Source organism: Corythoichthys intestinalis, chromosome 7, assembly GCF_030265065.1.
Source record: "Corythoichthys intestinalis isolate RoL2023-P3 chromosome 7, ASM3026506v1, whole genome shotgun sequence".
Lineage (NCBI taxonomy): Eukaryota > Metazoa > Chordata > Actinopteri > Syngnathiformes > Syngnathidae > Corythoichthys > Corythoichthys intestinalis.
The window spans coordinates 13,908,581-13,929,804 of NC_080401.1; the positions used below are offsets into that span (position 1 = coordinate 13,908,581).

At 39.7% G+C, this 21,224-nt stretch overlaps 2 protein-coding genes across 4 annotated transcripts in view; both read left to right on the forward strand.

Moving 5' to 3' along the window:
- si:zfos-588f8.1 overlaps positions 1–7,206 on the forward strand; it is a 94,404-nt gene extending 87,198 nt beyond the window's left edge. Inside the window, 3 exon segments of the mRNA XM_057840120.1 lie at positions 429–568; positions 5,373–5,797; positions 5,800–7,206. Of these exon segments, the coding sequence (XP_057696103.1) occupies positions 429–568; positions 5,373–5,797; positions 5,800–5,847 (613 nt within the window). The 3' untranslated portion in view covers positions 5,848–7,206.
- Positions 7,207–8,455: 1,249 nt separating this feature from the next.
- The window catches only part of use1 (unconventional SNARE in the ER 1 homolog (S. cerevisiae)), a 39,732-nt gene continuing 26,963 nt past the window's right edge, over positions 8,456–21,224 (forward strand). For 2 of the 3 annotated variants that reach the window (XR_009063744.1, XR_009063743.1), the window contains exons 1-8: positions 8,456–8,623; positions 9,071–9,120; positions 11,578–11,656; positions 11,746–11,898; positions 12,140–12,155; positions 12,242–12,263; positions 12,354–12,516; positions 12,722–13,177. Coding sequence is in view for 1 of the 3 variants with exons in the window: in XM_057840122.1 (XP_057696105.1) it covers positions 8,525–8,623; positions 9,071–9,120; positions 11,578–11,656; positions 11,746–11,898; positions 12,140–12,155; positions 12,242–12,263; positions 12,354–12,516; positions 12,722–12,904 (765 nt within the window). In the remaining 2 variants the exon portion in view is untranslated. Of the gene's footprint in view, positions 8,624–9,070; positions 9,121–11,577; positions 11,657–11,745; positions 11,899–12,139; positions 12,156–12,241; positions 12,264–12,353; positions 12,517–12,721; positions 14,414–21,224 lie in introns of those variants that run through there. The other variant, XM_057840122.1, reaches the window with a different exon arrangement.

A 21,224-nucleotide genomic window follows, 5' to 3' on the forward strand; every position in this document is an offset into this window, starting at 1 on the left:
GTCTGCGTTAACGGCGTAGGTCCACCATCACAGCAATGCAGAAGCATAAAGCATCCTTCAGTTTTTCACACTATTCGGTGGTAAACTTTCGGTCTTCAAAACGGAAAACCGATAATGCATTTTTAGCTATTTTTGGGCCAAATTTTCGGTCACATCTCTAATATATATAAAAAATATATACTTGAAAGTATTGAAAGGGTTTTACATTAGTTGTTTTACTATGACAGAGTGGGCATGGTCATCTTGACAACGTAAACTAAAAACTTAAGGTGAAAATTACAAAACATAAATGTAAGTAAGTATTATGGAACTGCCAACGTTTCAGCCTTCATTGACGGAAGACCAAAAACTAAGGCTTTCACAAAGGGGTAGTTACCCCAATATCTGTTGCTTGTTTCTTGGTTCTGCTAATATGAACTTTTATCCAGGGAGGATCTGGCCTGCCGATTACCAGAGATGGAGCAGCCCGGTTCAGACCAAGAGAACCTTGACTCTGAAGCGTCACTGAGCTCTGAAAGCCTCTTGGACGAGCAGCAGCGTTCTTTTGCTCATAACTCTGAGCACGACGGTCAGTTTTATGTCAGCTTCTGTTTTGTCTTTCCTGTCATCTTTTCTCTCCCTCCCGCTCTGTGGTTCTCTCTTGTGGGTTTCTGACCAGACCTCTGGGCCGCTGGGATTGGGCCCTTCCTGTCTTTTGTGGTGCAGGTCTGGACCAGTGATGGTGATGGGAGCGGTGCCGTCTGCTCTATAACAAAGCAGGTTGGACCACAAGCAATTGTGTTTGTGTGTATGCATGAGTAGCACAGATGCATGCGCTAAACTTTCCCCTTAGAAAATAATGGGATGCCCTAGGGAAGGCTCAAATGTATATTGTTGTTAATAATGGTTCAAGAGTAAGGAAGAAAAAGTTATTCTGTTATAACAGTTGCAAAGAGGAAATGTGGCAATGATTGACTCATTTTGTTTGATTGGTTGGTTTGAAGTGGTAGTTTCTTAAAGGGAATCCCAGACATAAAGACTTGTAGGCTCTAATAAGCCACAATTGTTCTCTTTTACTAGAGTATGTTATTAGAAACACATAAAATATTGCCATTGATTTAAAAATCTATAATATTTACTTAGTACATGTTGTGACCTACGGAGGGCGCCATGTTTTTATACCTGCAATGTACGCTCTGGGGGATGACGTAGATTAGATTGTCACTCGACAAATACTACCGGGTTACTGCAATTCCTTCTACGCGGCGAGACGTCCAACACATGCACTCATCAGTTAAAAGCAGCGGGTACTTACTGTTTGTGTTTTTATTGAGTCTTTTATGAACTTTTCATAGCCTCAAAATACTTTTTGCATGTGTTTCCCCTCTCATACTTTTAAGCATTGTGTTTTCTCGTGGTAGTTTTAAAGCAGATTGTTGATCTGTTCACCACATTAGTCATTTAGCATATTTAAACCACCCTACGTTGATATTACGATGTTTAAGTATTTTCTTAAGGCATCTTTACTATGGTCTGTCTGTATGCATCTAAACGAAACAAGCCGAGAGAGCACGGTAGTACTTTGGGTGTCAAATTCGCCTCTTGTAGGACGTTTCACTGGTGTAGCACATTGTGGAAGAACACAGTTTATTTTTTTCCTGCTCTCGTCTTGTCTCGCCTTTCCTGTTCATTTTGCTTTTGCTGCTCGTTTTTTGAAATATAGACAGTGCTGTCATGCCCATTAATGTTCCGCTCTGGTTCAAATTGAAAGGGTTGAACAGATTACATGTTTATGTCACTAGAGTCATTCTCTGGAAGCCCGGCAGCGTAATCATGTGACGTCACCGCCCTGCAATGTCAACAACAATGGCGACGTGCTAATTAAACGAATTTTACAACTTGTATTAAAACGAAAACATCAAGAGGGGTTTAAATATCCAATTATTTTAACTCCTAATAATGTTTATCTTTTAAGACCTACAAGTCTTTCTATCCATGGATCCCTTTAAAAATCAATGTAGAGTAATAAGATAAGTCTACAGTAGAAAGGGATGTTTACATAAATACTTTTTTCCCCTACTTTATGCTACTAATATAACATCTTAATTTAACCATTGTAACCTCGTGGCTGTGACATTGTGGAATTGCTTGTTTTTTGTGGGCATATAGTACCTCTTTGGCTACATCACTCTCTCTATCCTTTGGTTTAGATCAGGGGTGTCAAACTCATTTTGGTTCCTGTCGCATTCATGGCAATCACGGGATCGGGCTAGTATATTTTGGACCTAATAAGTTATAAATAAAATTTTTCCCAAAAAACAATTAGTACAATTTTCACATAAATTTATTTTCACATTTACTTGATGTATCTTTTTGCAAATCTTTTTTAAATCAATGCAAGAAACCTAACAAAAATGAATTTTAACAATACTATGAATCATTGTTTTGTTTTGTTTTTTTACATATGTGCATATTTCAGTGGTTCACAGTTATAAAACAACTTGTTCCATCTATCTATTCTAATCCATTATCGGTTTATCTGATCATCAGAAAACAGCACGATTTAGACCTAATTTTAAATTGTGGTTCATTTTTCTCATCCATTTTAAAATTATGAAAACATGTACTTTTTCTTACACCCTGCAAACTAAAGTGAGAACATTTTAGAATGAAAGTGCACTTGTCCACCTGCCTACTATGCTTCAGAATACATTTGTAGGCAGTGCATTACAGCGACATGTAGCTCAACAATCCCAGTCACAGAAATGTTTCATTTAACATGCAACTTCACAGTCTCGTATGTAACTGCGCATGAAATTGCCTAACAAGCAATATTTTGAAGTTATATACTGCTTTTGCAGGGGCACACTCACTTTATGCTTGCTGCGTCCGAGAGCAACAATGCCTCTCCGTGCGACGTCCTCATGGTCCGAACTTTTCACATTGTGAATCAAATGAAATGTTTAAACTGCTTGGACATTTTTGCACAGAGAAACATGGCTAATGGCAATAAGCACAAATGCGAAGTGCGCATCAAAGACAAGCTCACACAAGCCTCAACACTTCCTGTTGTACGGCACCCGTGTCAAAATAAAATTATGTGATTCTGAATATAGGGAATGAGTGAACTAAAACATGCATGTTAGGCAGAAAACCCCCACATTTGACCTCCTGGTAGGCGTTTTTCAGCCCACGGACCATAAGTTTGACACCACTGGTTTAGATTGTAATCTGCAAGAATTTGTATGAGGTGTTTGTGTTGTGTTTTGATGTCATCTATATGGGGGAAAACACTTAGGTGACTTGAAGTTCTGCTCTAAGAACCCCAATTTGGCCAAATTTCAAAATTGTCCTATATGCATGTGTGATACATTATTGGAAAGCTTAAAATCTAAATTTTCTGGGGGAAGAAAGATTTTGAAAAGGAAGGCATTTTTTTTTTTTAATGAAAAACTTAAACCCCTAAACCTATTTTAAACCCCTAAACTTGAGGTGAGAGCACAAGAGAGCATAATTAAAGATACCATGGTTTTAACGAGATATTATCGCGTACCTTTTGGAAGATTTTATGGGTGAAACACTGTAATATAACAAGGCTCGCGATGCAGAAATCGCATACATCAAGGATTTGTTGAGATTTTCTTTTACAAATATTTACCCTTTTAAATGTTTCTTTGTTTGGTTCGATTATTCATGTAAAATATCAGGAAAATGCAGGGCTAACAAAAAAAAAAAAAAAATACAATTAAGTGATAGTTATGAGGTAGATATCTATGACCTATTTACATACACTATTTTTTTTCATTGTGACATAATCTGTTTAGAAGTGTAAAATATGCGAGTGAATAATTAAAAAAAAATTATTTTTTTTTTGACTGAATATTACACATCAATTAATGATTCTAAGCTAAAAATAATAGACATTTTGAATAACAAATATAATTACTTCTTTTTATGGCTGGATTGAAACAAAAGCAGTGGCGCAGTGTCTGACAACAGGGGTCTCCAGGGTAAAATGGATACATTAAAAATAGTTTGGGGCCTTAATGCGCCATGGAACTGCTATGGCAGCATATAGACATATTGTTCTATCAAACACAGCTGTTCTTTTGGCTTAAAATACAGCAGTTTATTTTAAAGAGGGGTGCAAGAGCAGAAACTGCTTTATCACCCTTGTCTGTGTTTTCCGCCAAATACCGTATTTTTTGGACTATACTGGACTGTCTCAGAAAATTAGAATACACAATATTCTAATTTTCTGAGACAGTCCTGTATATTGTTCTATGTAAAGGACGTCAGCCAAGGTCGGCCCCCCACATTTTTACCACGCCAAATCTGGTCCCCTTTGCAAAAAGTTTGGACACCCCTGCTTTAAATGGTGGATTAATGTACAGGACTGTCTCAGAAAATTAGAATATTGTGTATTCTAATTTTCTGAGACAGTCCAGTAAGTCGCACCTAAGTATAAGTCACATTTTGGGGGGAAATTTACTTGATAAAATCCAACACATAGAACAGATATGTCATCTTGAAAGGCAATTTAAAATAAAAATACAAAAGAGAACAACATGCTGAATAAGTGTACAGTATGATAATGTTACATGATTCATGAACAACGAAATGCCAACGTGGCCGGTATGTTAACGTAACATTGCTATTAAGAGTTATTCAGATAACTATAGCATAAAGAACATGCTAACAAGTTCACCAAACCATCAGTGTCACTCCAAAACACCAAAATAACATGTAAAATGATATAATAATGTGTTAATAATTTCATACATAAGTCGCTCCAGAGTATAAGTCGCACCCCCAGCCAAACTATAAAAAAAAAAAAAAAAACTGTGACTTATAGTCCAAAAAATATGGTATATATTTAATTAATCTTTAAAAGAAATGTGCTTTAGGGCTGGTTTTTGTGGGGCGTAGAAAAGATCGACTACTACTGATTCAATGAGATGAATACAAAAGTTGTTTTTCTTGGAGACCTTCTTTTAAAAAAAAAAAAAAAAAAATTTACTGCAAGGATGGTAGTTACAATGAATGTAGTTTTGGTTCACCAAGATAACATTGAATACACTGGCTTGGTGGGTTTTCCCACTTTTTCATATTCTAACACCACTACAGATCTTAGTATGGCCCAAATCAGTCTCGCATTAGATACATATTCAATATTGTGTGTCTTTGTATAAATAGATTATTAATTTTGGGAATTTTCAATGCATCAAATCTAATTTGAAATTTGCATGAATATTTTCCTTGCTAGATCTTTTATTGCATGAACCATGATTGCACGGTCCTCTCCACCTATTCACCCTCCCAAAATCATTCTATTGCTAAGCTCAAGAACTTTGAAGAAACTATTTTTATGCTTTTTCTCCCCTTTCTTCCAGTTGGCTTTGGCCCTCAGCAGAGGAGATGCAGGCCAGTGCAGAGACAATCATTTGGATGTGCATCTCTGCGAGAAATCTCCCCTAGTGGCTCGTATTCCTCTGTCTCCAGCTCAACCTCTACAATGTCAGAACTCTCTAACGCTAGCTACAAACGCCCGTTACAACGCCGCAACCCTGTCATCCCGGACACGGTTAAACTGCCTCCGGGTATCCTCGACCAGCCAGTGAGCTCAGGTCCAAGGCGGGCCTCCTGCTCTCATGGAAAGCGTGCTTTTCAATGGTTGAGAAGAAAGGAGCATCTGGGCCGTCGCAAAGACAGCACCCAGTCCCTCTACGTTGACTCCTCCGAGCATGACCTGTATACCCATTTCGCATCCTGCCCTTCTTTCCCTTCCTCTTCCTCCTCATCCATCTCCTCCGCAGCAGCGTGTCCTCCCTGCCAGTGCAAAGAGAGGCTAGCTTCGGAGGACTGTAGACGCTTTTCTGATCCAAACATACCTTACATGGACGATGATGTCTGAACAGGAAGCAAAACGTTGGGTTTTGGGAGTTACACAGATTACAATCTGTGACAGTAAATTTAACTGGACATGTTGTCATGCACCTTTTTTTTTAAAGCATTTTTTTCCAATATCGTCCTTATAGTTCATTCAGGTCAGGGGTTGCTAGCCTCCTATTAGTGGACCAGTAATTGTCCCCCCCCTCCTCATTTGTGCTAATTTAAGCTCCCAGTTGCACTTTGTCATTTCTTAGTTCTCTGAATGAAAAAGTGAAACCACCATGCTAATTTATATGTACTAGCATGTGCCTTATTAATAGAAAGCTCCTCTTTTTATTGTCTTATTAATGCAGGGGTGGGGAACCTAATGTATGTTCCACAAGAGTATTTCATCTGGCCAGCCATGCAATGCTAAATACATAATAAAAGGACGGAAAATATTTGGCACGAAAAGCTCATCCTGTAATTGACTGGAAATAAATTCAAGTATTATTCGCCCAAAGTAAGCCGAGATGGGCTCCAACACACCGCAACTCTCAAAAGGGTAAGCGACATGGCAAATGGCCCCAGCAGGGAATGATTCCTCACCTGTATTAAATGCTTTCCTGTGTTTTTTTTTTTTTTTTCTTTTGGTTGTTGTTTTTTAATGGGGGGTAGATGTCTCGCTGTTCTTGATTTGTACATAACCGTGAAATGTGTTCATTTTGATTGATTGTGCAAGTGTCTTATTACACTTGACCTGCTGGACAACAACCATCAGTTAGGAAATCATTGCCCTCACAGAGCAACGGAAGACGCGAGCAGCACACGCCACTTTTTCCTTAAAATAAGAATAGAGAGAGAACGCACACCACGCCAAGAGAAAAGAACCACGCCAAGATTTTTCTGCAATCAACGTTGCTTCATTTCAAAATGAGAAGTGGGTTGGCCAATTTGTTTTAATACTTATGTTCCTCTCTGACTGCTGATGAATAATGTTTGCCTTTAACTTGACAAAGATGTGTCATGTGTTACATATGTTGGAACTGAATGGCATCGAGTGTAATGGATATTAGTAGTTAACGTGACAATACAGAACATGATGCTTGTAACATCTGCCACTCTTGCTGTGTGTTTCAATCGAGTCAATCATCATTGCCCTTCTAAAACCTAATGTGGACATTCTTTCGTCTGCTAAAAAGATCAATGATGCCTGCATACTCAGTCACAACTATTCTACCATCAACTTTCAAATTTAACAAAGGTGAGTAGACCCAGTGATACTGAGGCTGGTTAAATCTCAAATTTTTAAATCTACTATTCTAAGGCCAGTTACCAATGTGAAGCCTTCACCAGAAGTACTTAAAACATCTTTTAAAGGGTGTTTTTTTTTTTTTTTTTTTTTTTTAAGGTACCCATTAGATAAGCACTGTTAAGTGGATAAATGTAATCTTTATCAGTTGGTGTTCTGGGATTTCTCTAAAACGGGCCAAGAAGGGGCCACATGTAACCCTGTTGAGGTGGTTGCAGCTCAACGTTGCATTCGTAGGAAGAATTGACGGAGAATAAGTTGTCTTTTAGCCAAAACTTGGCGTGTTTAATTTCCATTGACATGCGGATACATCCTCTCTCATTGCTGTCTTCACAGGCAATCCCACAAATCAAAGTAATCAAAGTCAAACACAAAGAAGTAATAAAAGTAGCACTTTAGACAATTAAGTCCCATCCTGCCATCTTGTGGCGAAAAGATAATATGTCAATAATAACAAGCAATAGGAACATTATTTCAACATCAACTGAGGACACATTTATGAATACAAAACATTTCCTCCACCATTTCTCTCAACAAACCCTCAAGGACCAGGCGTGGCTGCCATCTTTGTTAAGTGTTTGTTTTGTTCAAGGCAATATGCAGATTATCCTGCATGTTGCAGTAAAAACATCTTTGCTTGGCAATGTCAAAGATGAACTAGTAAAGTTTGTAAATTGTAATAATTAGTACTTGATCACACAGTGTGCAAGTAAGAATACAATACATGGCACGATAATTTTAAGCAATTTTTGGAAAAGTCATTTTAAACAAAAAGCATTAATATTTAACAATCTAGAAACATCTCACTTCAGAAAAGGATTCACCAATTGCCATGCTTTGTGCTAAAATGGGAACGGGCACTTTAGGGGCCATTCAAATAATAGGTGGGGCCAGTGCCAATAAAGATGAACAATATCGTTTCAAATTGCAGTAATAGTTATCAACTTACCGTATAAAGTGCATTTATATCAGCCTCAATGAGGTAATCACTATTCACATTTCTGCTCATTTTTGCTATATAACATTTGTGCATCATTGCTAATAACTGAGCTTTATCAGAAACAAGATGTATATGAACTATGAATGGGGGGGGTGCAAATTTACTGGTGACACATGCACGAGGTGATGAAATTTACCTTGCAAAGTGTCAAGTTTTAGGGACAAAATTCTTCGATTTCAAGCTTTTTTGTTATAAACAAAAATAACGCATTATTGCCACAAATTAACGTGCCAATATAAATGAACATACTTAGTTGTATTTGGTATCAGAAGCACGAAATGTATTTTTTGTTTGTTTTTTAATAAATTGGGCCGCTTTTTATGTGACGTCATTTTCGCGCGACGCCCGCGTCGTCTTCTGTCATGGCTTCAAGATTGGAAATCAACTTCGTCCGGTTATTGTCCCGCTGTGAGTCAATAGCTTCGGAAAAACGGGGTGAGACCGAATGGAGGCTGGAGAAGGTAAAGTCACACTTTGAGGGATGAAGATGAAACACAATTAGTATTTTTTGTTAAGACGTAGTTTGCAAAGGTTAGCATGGCTGTTGTTAGCTTTTGACTCTTAGCAGCAGAGTCTGTTAGCCACGTCGTCACAGAAACAGTCATAGTAACCTACCGATTTCAATTACTGAACCATTGACAGACATTTCTTGGCGCGAATATTCGTTCCAGTTTGTGTTCACTTGTCCTGTTGGTATTAATCTGTATAAAATTTGAACAGACACATGATTTCTGCCATCCATCACAATGAAATACACTAAACAGACAGATATTAGGAACACCTGCAATGACTAATCAAGTTCAATACAATAGGTATAAATAAATATAAAAAATTGGTATTAATACTGTCAGAAGTAAACAGTTCTTCTGTCAAATGCTATTTTAAAAAATCTTTTTGTCCTTTTCAAGTATGTTGGTGCCTTGGAGGAGATGCTGGTGGCTCTGAGGAAAAGCATGAGGTGACCCTATCCCACTGTACTCTATTCATACTAAATGAATCATGTCAGAACACAGGTGTCAAACCGATTCCAGAAAGGGCCAAATGGGTGCAGGTTTGCTTTCCAACCAATGGAGAGGACACCTTTTCACCAATTAGATCTTTTACATGTGTAATCAGTTAAACTTTGTCAGGTGCTGCTTGTTTCAGCAAGAAGTTCATTGGTTAAACTCCCTGCGTTGTATCGGTTGGAACAAAATCCAGCACCCACTTGGTCCTTTCAGGAATCGGTTTGACACCTGTACGTTAGAATGTGCAGATTTGATCAGGAATTATAAATTTTCCAGATTGTATTTTATTTGGTGCTAAAATTAATGTATACTAATTTCAGTAAAATTGAGTAGGTTTTTTTTTTTTTTTTTTTCAAGTGGTGTTACGAAAAAGATGATGGGCAAAAATCTACTGCACTGGACTTGAAGCAATAAAAGGTGTAATTTAGGGGTCCTTTGTTCAAATTTTACAATCCCAATTCCAATGAAGTTTGGCTGTTGTGTAAACAAAAATGGATTAGGCTACAATGATTTCATTTGCAAATCATGTTCAACCTATATTTAATTGAATATAGTACCATGTCACTATATTTAATGTTCGAGTTGATCATCTTTGTTTTTTTCCTCAACTAATAATCAATAACTTTGACTTTTATTGCTACAAACCATTCAAATAAAAAAAAGCTGGGACAGGGACATCACCTTTTAAGAACATACAATAAATGTTTGGGAACTGAGGACAATAATTATTGAAGCTTTGTAGGTGGAATTCTTTCCCATTTTTTCTTGATGTACAGCTTCAACTAATAGTCTGGGGTCTCGGTTGTTGAATTTTACAGTTTGCGCCAAAAACTTTCAGTGACAGGTCTAGACTGCAGGCAGGCCACTCCCGTACCCACACTTTTACTACGAAGCCACGCTATTGTATCACGTGCAGAATGTGGCTTGGCATTGTCTTGCAGAAACACTCAGGGGTTTTCATGAAAAATACTATGCTTGGATGGCAACATAGGTTTCTCCAAAACCTTTATGTACCTTTCGGCATTAATGAGGCCATCACAGATGTGAAAGTTACTCATGCCATTATCACTAACACAGCCCCATACCATCACAGATGCTGACTCCTGAACTTTACTTCCTTATCAGTCTGGATGGTTCTTTTCCTCTTTTGTCCGGAGGAATCGACATGCAAAATTTTCAAATTTCAACATCAATTTGAAATGTGGACTCGTCAGACAACAGCACGCTATTCTGCTTAAGTTTGCATAAGTCTAAGTTTATATGAGCTCGTGCCAAGAGAAGTTTGCGGTGTTTTCAGTTGAGCACTTACGGCCAAATTGTATTTGCTGACTGTTGGTTTTCTGGATTGTTGCTGCACCTATGTTGTGGTCAGTGTTGTTAATCTTACTTTTAAAAAGTAATTAATTACAGTTACAAATAAATTCTCCCAAAATGTAATTGAGTTAGTAATTCGGTTACCTAAATGTAAGAGTAATTACCGGTAGTTACTTGGGAAAGTAACTGGTGTTGCCTTTCATCTTTTTTCTTTTTTTTTTTTTTTCATTCCCAAAAAAAAAAAAAAAATGGTAATGATAATGGCTTTGCTATTTTTGAAAGTCATTTAATGTTGTGAATCAACCATTAAAGTTGTTAAAATTGCTCCCGTTATTGCGTTAGTTCCCTTCAGTCAACTTTCAACATGTGAAATTTTTAAAACTGTTTCATCATTTAAAGATAGACGCCAAGATTGACGCCACAAGTCAAGATTTTGCCATTTTAGGATAAAAAGTTACTTAAGTTTGCTAGGAAGTTTTTCTACAGCAGAGCCTTCCTGAGAAGTCTACTGCTTTAAGATGGTGGCTGTTTACTAACACTGGCGAGTCTGTCATTTCGCATCTAGTTCTATATACATGTGATATCTACCGTAGCATCATGTGGGTGTAGTTTGTAGGGTATCTGCTACAGTCAGGTGTTATTGGAGCCAACTAGCATTGCGTTTGCAACGGTGTCACAACTCCCTTCCCTCCTCCCCACTCCCGCTCTTCTCTCTGTCTCTGACTTTTTTCGTGTCATTCAACCAACGTAGTAACTCATAGTAACACACGCCTTTACATCCTCAGTAACGGTAACAGTGTTGCCAAGATGAGAAAAGTAATTAATTAGATTACTCACTACTGAAAAAAATAACGCCGTTATTAACAACAATGATTGTGATATCCCTTACACCTCAAGGGTTGCTTTGGGTCCTGATCTTTGTTCCAACCGATCGAGCACAGGCAATTTAATTGACGAGGTTTTAGCTGAAAAATAAAACAATTTAGATATGGGTTTCAGAAGTTAAAATCAAAATCAAGTCGCAAAAGGTTGCAAAAACATATCCTAAGCATTTATTTCATAAAGTTCTTTTTTATCACTACTGTTTACGCCAGCAAACCCACACCAGAAGTGCTGACAGAATACACACGAAAGGTGGATTTTCTGAAAGGCCTTCTAGAAGCAGAGAAGCTGGTGAGTGACGCCGTTTCATCACAGTTCTCAAAGTTTCTGATCAATTTTTTTTGTCATTGGAAAATACGACTTCCATTATCTTGCTGCAGTCGTCACCAACTGAAAAGGCGCTAGCCAATCAGTTCCTCGCCCCTGGCCGAACACCCACAATTGCCAACGAGAGGATGGCTGCTACTAAAACTGTTCACATACAGTCAAAAGCCCGATGTACAGGGGAGATGAGGGATGAGCTGCTTGGCACGGTAGGAATGACTGCTTTGTGGCAAGCACCACCAATTGATGGAGTATTTAGTACAACATTTGGTTTAAAAAAAAAAATGATACCTGCATCCCAGACAGACTGTATTTTCTTTCTGTCCACTGTTTTGTTTTTAAAATTTAAGTTATGAAAACAATTGTCTTGGGGAAAAAACACTTTCTTTATTATTTTAAAATTGATTCAAAATGAACAACGATGCTCATTTTACCTCTTTCTTATTACAGGGTTTTTCAAACAAAGGTGAGACTTGATTATTTTGAAACCGGTTCTAAAATAATCTTAACTTTATTTAGATGATACATTCTTTCCTCCCCTCTTTTCCACAGAAACAGATTTGCGAAACAGAAGGTAAAGCATTTAATTTGGCTTTTAGAGATTGAAATAATTCCATTTTAGAATGAAAGCTGACACGAAATGTTTTTAACTATGGCACCTCAGAGGTCTTCCTCTTGACGAACGCCAGTCAGCCGCAGAGTTGGACGCCATCTTGCAGCACCAACACAACCTGCAAGAGAAGATCGCTGAAGATATGCTCAACCTGGCTAGGAACTTAAAAAACAACACACTGGCTGCCCAGAGCATCATCAAACAGGATAATCAGGTACATGTGCAGAATAGTCACAAGAACTCATCAGGGATTCAGTTGCTGCTTCTGCCACTAGGGAGCAGTAGCAGACAAGTATTCAATTCATTTCATTGTATGTGTCACTCAGATCTCCAAAGCAAGAGTTTAGAAAATGTTCGTGCATTTTTCCAAGGGGCATGTTATTTACTTAACTGTTTACTCCTCCACCACCACCATGCAGACCTTGGGCCAGTCGATGCATCAGGCCGACCTCAACTTTGAGAAGTTGAAGACTGAGTCGGAACGTTTGGAGCAACATGCCAAGAAGTCTGTCAACTGGTTGCTGTGGCTCATGCTCATCTTGGTTTCCTTTACCTTTATAAGTATGATCCTCTTCATCAGACTCTTCCCTAGGCTCAGATGATGAAGTGTCCCCCACCCTCCAAAGACTTCAAAGTCTCCTGTAGAGCTGTATGTGTGATGCAATGTGGTGGCATCGCAGGCCAAACAATCCCTTTAAGTGGACTTTTGATCTAGCTTTTTAGTATTGGTTGTTCTAAAACTAATCCATCAAATGAACACTGTCAGGCCTCCCAGCTGAAATGGATTGGACCTCTATTTCCATCAATGGCAGCCAGTGAATTATGATTTGGTGGTTGTCACTGAATGAGTGAATGAGGATTATTACATCCACCAGGTAAGAGCATCTACAAATCATTGTGCAGTATGGATGACAGAAAAACCCATTTTATTTTGGTACAGCTCCAGAAAACGACAGGATTACTTTTAGTTGTTATAGTCCACTTGCATAGAGTCCAAGTGAGGCAGTGAGTTCACAGAGGTGAAGGGAAATCTTTCCTCACCTTGTTGGTCATGTATTTCCATCAAGTCGTTAGAATTGGTGTTGACACTAGGGATGTCCGGATGGCATATTTCTGCACCCGAGTCTGAGTCACCTGATTTTGAGAATCTGCTGATAGTCCCGATCTAATACCGAGGGGGGGGTTTAATAACAAAAGTTCCATACATGTTACTGTCCCACTGCGCCGCCTACATAATGTGAATTATTTTTAAAGAAGAATAACGTAGAAAAATACTTGTCTTTATTAAATGCTCCATTGTGCGAGTCCACGCAAATCCACTCACGCTGCTGAGAACAGCCTCTCACTTACACAATGAGTTGCCACAGCACACTTACGACTGGGCTACCAATTTAACAATGATTGACGCATTTGTGCCTTTGATCGAAGAGCGACTAGACTTCTCTGGCATGATCAAAGCTATAAACCTGTCAATATCATTGTTAGCTTTTAGTACTAAAAGCAAACTGCACTGGACAGTTTGGCCGCACTGCTTAGCAGGAGGGAAGGTGTGGTGCTGTACAAACATGAAGCAGAAAAACATATATACTTTTAATTAGAAACCCAATCCGTTTCACCCGACTCCGATCCTCTGAAAAATGGCACGAGCAGCCTGATTTCCAATCACGTGATCGGAACGGGACATCCCTAGTTGACATCTTCTAAAAGTCGGCACTCCCACTGTGCAAATAACATGTTCTTTGTGATCAATAAAAAAAGACCAAGTAAAATCATTGCAGAACTTTTTTTGGCGTCTCATTTTTATTACTTCTGCCGCTCTGTGAAAGCTACGGAAGGCAGAGGTTGTATGTTCTGTTCACTTGATGTTTGCGTTCAAGATAACTAAAGAACGAATAAAAGGATTATCAAACTTACATATATGTTTGTATATGAAATGGGTGAAAAAATGTTGGTATAATGACGACCGGTAGGGAAAGGATTTGCGCAAGAGCATAACTGATTAACTTATTCAAATTTGAAGGTTGGTAAAAGCAGAGGTCAAAAATATGGTGATTCTTTGGATTTGTCTGCTTAGGCTTAGGTCTGCTTTCTGAGTGCTCTAGTGCAGTGATCCCCAACCACCGGGCCGCAGACTGGTACCGGTCAGTGGCGCAGATAAATGATTTGTTAACGACCACAATCTGGCCTGTGGCTGTTACCTTGATACATCACTATCCCTGCCTACTCTATAGACCAGGGGTGTCCAAACTTTTTGCAAAGGGGGCCAGATTTGGTGTGGTAAAAATCTGGGGGGCCGACCTTGGCTGACGTCCTTTATGTAGACCAATATATTTAAGCAAATTTTAGCAAGCCATTCTGTGTGTCACATTTGCTTTATTATGTTTTAAAATAATTTCAACAATCTCGCAACTAGCCTTTGTGGCATACTCTTTCGAATCTCGGGCTCTTGCGAAATACTGCTTCTGTAAAATTAAACTAACTTCAAGTTGCTTCAATTTATCGCTACATATCTTCCCTGTAATCTTGTCGTTCATGTCAGCATGCCTTGTTTAGTAATATCGCCTCACATTGAACTCTTTAAAAGCAGCAAATGAGGCAGACACAGTTATGTATTTTAGAGAAGAAAGTCCAATTTCCACCTATCCTTGAAGCGTTGGCTGTCGCAGTCGACTTTCTTTTTTATGCTGATTGTCGCCGTTTTGGAAATTGGGAGTAAACGGTCACATGGGGTAATGTTGCTTTGAGCGCTGCTGCCTTTTAGTGGGTAAATGAGGAGCAGCATTTAGTGTGTAAGCTACTTCATATGCTGGTAGCAGTACTGCTGACCAATTTATTAAGTGTCAGGAAATAAAACACCCAGAATGTTCTATTCAAATGACAGTCACAAAGAGAAAAACCTCCCACCTCATCGAGGATAAAACCATTTGCAGTCAGAAACCACTCGAGTCTCAAGGTTTTAACGTGCACACGGGGTTTTGGCAGATGCCAAGCTAGGCCTCGCTAAAGTCTTCCCACCTGTCGAAGCGTGCGCAGCCTTTTTATTTACAAAGTCACATGGTCAGAAACGTCATAACAGTGGGTATTTGGTGCGCGATAATTGATTAGTTCACAGTGAGTCAGCTCTAACTGCTTCTAATTTGGTGGTGTTCCTCAAAACTGGATGCTTACTGTGAAACAGAAGTGAAACTTATTACAGCTCGACTTGGGAATTTTCCAAAGACCTTGAACTTAGCTGTAGCTGGGACGAAAGGTAGTGAAGATTAGATAAGAGTCCACAGAAACTAGAGTTTCACATGCAAGCATATGGCTTCACAGCAGTTGATAATTGTTTTATAAGCATCAATTAAATCTTTCACATTAAGTCTGTGTGCGGGCCAGACTTTATTGATTTTATGACAGGCTGGGGCCGGATGAAATTTGTTCACGGGCCGCATTTGGCCCCCGGGCCGGACTTTGGACATGTCTGCTATAGACTAATCCGAGTGAAGCTTTGTGTAGGTCGCCATATAGTGTTTGGCCGCAATGGCGTACCGCAAGCAACACGTCACTTCCGCTCATTAATATTCATGACGTTAGCTACTGTTGCTAAGGGGGGACACGCCACTGTTTGTCCCTGATAGGAAATTAATGGATATCGTGTACGGAGAAGATGTTTACAGAGCTAAACCTACCAATTCTCTCCGAAAATTATGTCCCTGGTGCCATATTCACTGGTAATTTGGTAAAGATGTGGAAGAACATAAAAATGTTCAGTTAAATAGATGGCTTGAGTGTCAAGGGCTGAAAAAGACGGAAAAAAACGAGCCGACCTAAGCATAGCCTTAGTTTTCTTATGAACGCGGCTAACAATGACATTCTCCTGTTTCAACAAGCTATCCTTTACCACCAGCCCTGTCTTTGTTATATATTATATCCTCTGGTTGTCCTACGTCTCTGACCGTTCTTGGGGGTAATTTAGTTTTGTGTAGCGATCGCAAATACTAGTCAGTGATGGCCAACGAACACTTAATTTTTTTTCATTGATAACAAATCTTAATTCTATAATTAATTACACTCCCCCCTTACTAAAGTTGTTTTTTTTAACAACAGAAAAGGTAACTGGCAGTCAGATACCAGTTTAATTCTTTTCAGGTCATTCGTTGTCGAACAGAAGTGGCACAACGTCACGCTAAAAAATAAGTTAAAAATATCAAAATGGCTTACCTCGCTAAAAAATAAGTTAAAAATATCAAAATGGCTTACCTCTGTCCTCTGAAAGACCATACCAACCCAACAAAATGTTTACTGCATATGAAATGTGAATGGCTTCACCTGGCTGGCGTTAAAACGGCCGCGCAAGTTGATTAATTCTTCACATTTTTTCCTCCGAATTTTGGTTTCGGGAACAGTATGAAGAAACATCTTTCATATGTCGTAATGTCTAAAGTCGTTTCTACATGTTCCAAAAAAGCAATGTGTGATCGGCACACGTTTTTGAAAGATTACCGGAGAAAAGTAGCAGAATTACCATTGTTTCTATGTGAGGGTGGGTCTATAATATCCCTCTCTTGCTTTACGCTGCGACGTCACGTTCTAAAAGCATGCGTGCGGTACGCCATTACTGGTGTATTTGCACACCAATAGCAGCCCAGCACCAGTCAAAGTAAACGGTAACTTTAGTTGCTGTTGTCTGTGTGTCTCGGGCGGCAACATCTTTTGGACAGCTTTTTTATGGGGAAAAGGCCACCTGCCGAGCCAGAAGATGAGCCTACAACCAAGTCCATTCTGCATAATATGCGGCTAAAAGCTAGAAAACATGGCAACAAAAGTGAATCCACTGAACGCATCATACCTCATGGCCAACCATATTGCGAAAGCCAAGAAACCTCATTATCCTTGCGACCACGGATATTTGCCGTCAAGTTTTAGAAGAAGCCGCTGTTAAAATTTTTTTAAAAAGTTGATTCAGCGTATGGTGAGTGACATTTTCCCTGCACTTAATATTAATTTTAAGCCCTGTTGTATTTATTGTCATTTTCTGCCACACATTGCCGGTCCGTGGAAAAAAAGGCCCACGCCACACCGGTCCGTGGAGCAAAAAAGGTTGGGGAACACTGCCTAGTGTGTTCATATCACTATATGAACTGTTGATCAAACACCTGTTGTGAATTTTACAAAAACAGATAATGCAAATGTCTTAAAACAGATGGACAGAAAAGTTTATGGTCATTAAAGTGCCCGTGACACGAAAAAGCATTTTTATTTCATAATACACGTGGTATTTTATGCCCCTGAATGATATGGGCCGCTTGGATGTGTGTGGAAGTGATCGCTATTTTTATTTAGTTTTTTGAATCCCGCGCCATGAAAATGAGTGACTTCCGGCTTCGGTCTTGCATTGAGGAGGAGGGCGCTGTGACGTGTACGGTAGTGACGAGATTTGTCGTTCACTTGAGTAAACGAATCCATTCCGGTTCGTTCAGTAAAACGATTCGTTCAAACAAATCGTTCAACGAATCGTTCGTCCCCCTCATCTCCCTCCCCGCCCAAACGAATCGTTCGGTTACTGAACGGGAAGTGACGTTGCCGAACGAATCACCAAAGACCGCTTCGCAGTATAACTGAACGGGAAGTGACATTGCTTGGTCCCTCCCTCTCTTTCACATTGACCACTCGTCGTAGTTTCAGAAATGAGTGACAGGCGGTATCATTCTGCTTTCACAGACAGCCTCGTCTCCCTCCTGCTGCTGCAAAAGCGAGGGAGAACTTCCGCGTCGTCTGTCCTAGTTCTATGGGCTCAAAGTCATGGCTCGTGCTTGCATTTCGATTTAGGACACTGTTAAACATTTTCCTTTTGTGAGGGGAGTAGGGGGCGGGGGCGCACGGACTTTCTTTAGCAGGTTCTTGATCACACATACAATCACATATACAGCATGTTTGCTGTCACGAAAATAAAAATACATCGAAAGTTTAATTTCTGAATATGGAACGACCAACACATCATATTTACATCTCGCTCTGTTGTATTTTTGTTTTTCAGTATTAAGATGATCGTGTTGAATTTTTGCACTGGTATTAATAAATAAAATAATCCGGTCAGCTCCCCTGTCGTCCCCGCATCTCAGATCGTCAAATGCTGACGAGAAATAATTCTTAGCTCTTTACGATGTCGCCTTTCTACTCTCATTAGTCTGTTAAGAAAAGTGTAGACATATTGCGACATCTCCCGTGTCTGCGTGCGTTGTTTTGGGCGCTTGAGTAGCACATGATGGACGGATTGACATAATTTGTCAAACCAACCAACACCCGACACGCTGACACGAAAAAAAAAAAAAAAACACTCGGGAAAAAATTGACATGTATATACAGTTTCATTGCAAATCAGTATTATGGTGATCATACTAATTTTTTTTTTTTTTCTGTGCACATATGAGGTAAATATCGCTGCCATGAAGCCTCCATATAGTGACAGTTCTCTGCCCGCTTCACTGCCGTCACGCGACCGCAGCTCAGCTTTTGCTTGCCTCGTAGCTACCCGTGTTTTAAATTACTGTAAATTTGATAGTATGTCGTCATAGGCAGTCACGAGTTTGTTGAGAAAAGTACTACTCTAAACAATGCTCGCTAGATTTGTGTGGTGATTTTGTCTGTTTGAGCAGCATTTGATAGGCTCCACGTTAACAAATATGTGACAAAGTCATTTCCTTTCATTTTCTGATTCGTTCACCGCATAGTCATTACTGGAAAATCAAGTTAGCAGCAAGCTAGGTCAGGAACCGGAGGACCGAGTCACTGAACGGGAAGTGACAAAACTCAGTCTTGCCCCCCTGCCTGCACGCTGGCTGCTTATTGGCCACACGTGGACGTGAGTGACAAACGCCCTGATTCTGTTTCCGCTCCCTCCCCTGCCCGCGATGAGGCTGGCGTCTGATTGGTCGTGTGGGATGTCAGAAGACGCTGCCGCTTGCTCAACGCCCTCCCACGCAGCGAACAAGCACCACCTTCATAGAACGAATCAGTGCAGATGATGATTAGTTCGGTCTCGTTCACCAAAACAATTCGTTCAAAAAGAACGAATCGTTCGCGACCGATACAACACTAGTGTACGGTAGAAGACGTCCTCTTCACGCTACAGTGTACTGTTGTGTATGAGGACGAAGGATTCAGCTGATTTTGCGGATTAATACGTTTATTTTTCGCATCACGCCAGCCAAACGGCTGCAGAAAAATCATTCTGTATGAGGGAGAGGCGTATGCGCCTTTTTGGAGTTTCAAAAGGTTCCCATTCACCGTGGATATTTACTGTGGGACCATTGGACTTACGAGGAAGTGAGTAAACATCTTGTTTTGTATTATGTCAAATACGAATACAGCGATTACAAAGTAAACACTACAAACTTCCTTTAAATGAAGGACTACTTACGTTTGATCACTGATAGGCATGTAAAAAGCTCTCCTAATGCTCATTAGCAGCAGCACGTTAGCTAGCTGCACAACAACTCCAGCCACCCTCCTCCGGGGAACGAACTGTAAATTGCTCTCCGCCGGGCGGTTTGCCGATCCACGGAGACAATCGACAACCGAATCGTCATGTCAAATAATCCAGGATAGTTATGTATGATTTTCCGCTTCGAAGACTTTGAAACATCACTCGGTTCGGGTTAGCATGTCGGCTAGCTGTCACGCCTTCTGGTTTGTTTACATTCTCTGAAGCCGGGGAAGGGAAATGACATATGTCCGATTTAGGTGTCATAAAATATCGTTCGGGAGGTGCCACAGTAAAGGTGAAGTCGACAGTTTTGACCATAATGGAGTAATTTTGCCATGTCGTCCTGAATGAATGCCTTTTTATTATTTCATATTCCATTCAGCACAAAACTGTTATTTGTCATGACCATGCCATTTATTTAACAATTGGGGAAAATACTTAGATAAAAAGAATATCCTGTAAAAATATTGAAGTAAAGAGACAGAAACAATGACATTTTGCCGCTCTCTTCATCGCGTTTTCCTCGTTGTGAATAGTTCCCCCTCGACGGGCTGACTGGTCCTTCTCAACCCATTTATATAGCTATTGGTTGAAAAATACTTGGATTAAAAGAATATCCTGTAAAAATATTGGAGTAGAGAGACTGAAACAATGACATTTTGCGGCTCTCTTCGTCGCGTTTTCCTCGTTCTGAATAATTCCCCCTCAATGGGCTGAATAGTAAAACCGATAAGCCCAGTCTACCGCTGACGTCATCCACCTGTTGGGGACGCTAAAGCCCTATAATGGTAGGCGTGGCTAACCGGCCGATTAAAAGACTAATTTCTCGTCATCTGTGCTTTGCTAAATTGTTGTATATAGTTGAATCGTCTCAAAATATGATTCTAATTCACATAATAATGCCATTTAAGACTTTTTTTCTTGTGTCATATGCTCTTTAAGTTCACTTGTACAAGTTGGAGTGCATTTTAGGCCTTTTTAAAAGCAGATGTTTTGCCACATCTCAAATAGAATTTGGATTACTTGCTATAAGTATCCAGGAAGTATATATCTTCATTTATGCCCCTCCAGGGTTGTCTGGATGATTTTTTTTTAATTTATTTAAATGATGTCTGTCACATGTTGAGCGCATGGTTCGTACATAACAATAATAGTGCAACAAGTGATTTCCTGCGGCCAGAGTGCATCAGGCGTGGTCTCCGGCTAATGACAGATGATAACCTCAGCGACCTCGACGACGCGTCCCAAGCGAAGCTCTCTACTCATTTTGAGTTGATCTGAGGCTTGAGGTATGGCTAAATAAAGGCAGCTGGCCACAAATCATCTGTGCGCTTTGTTCCTACTTTGAAGGCAGGAAACAACCAGTGCTTCCAAAAACAAAACAAAAAAAAATCTCTTTTCCAGGGAAAATGTTTAGAGACATTTCCAGAAGGTGAACATTCCTGCTCCCATTT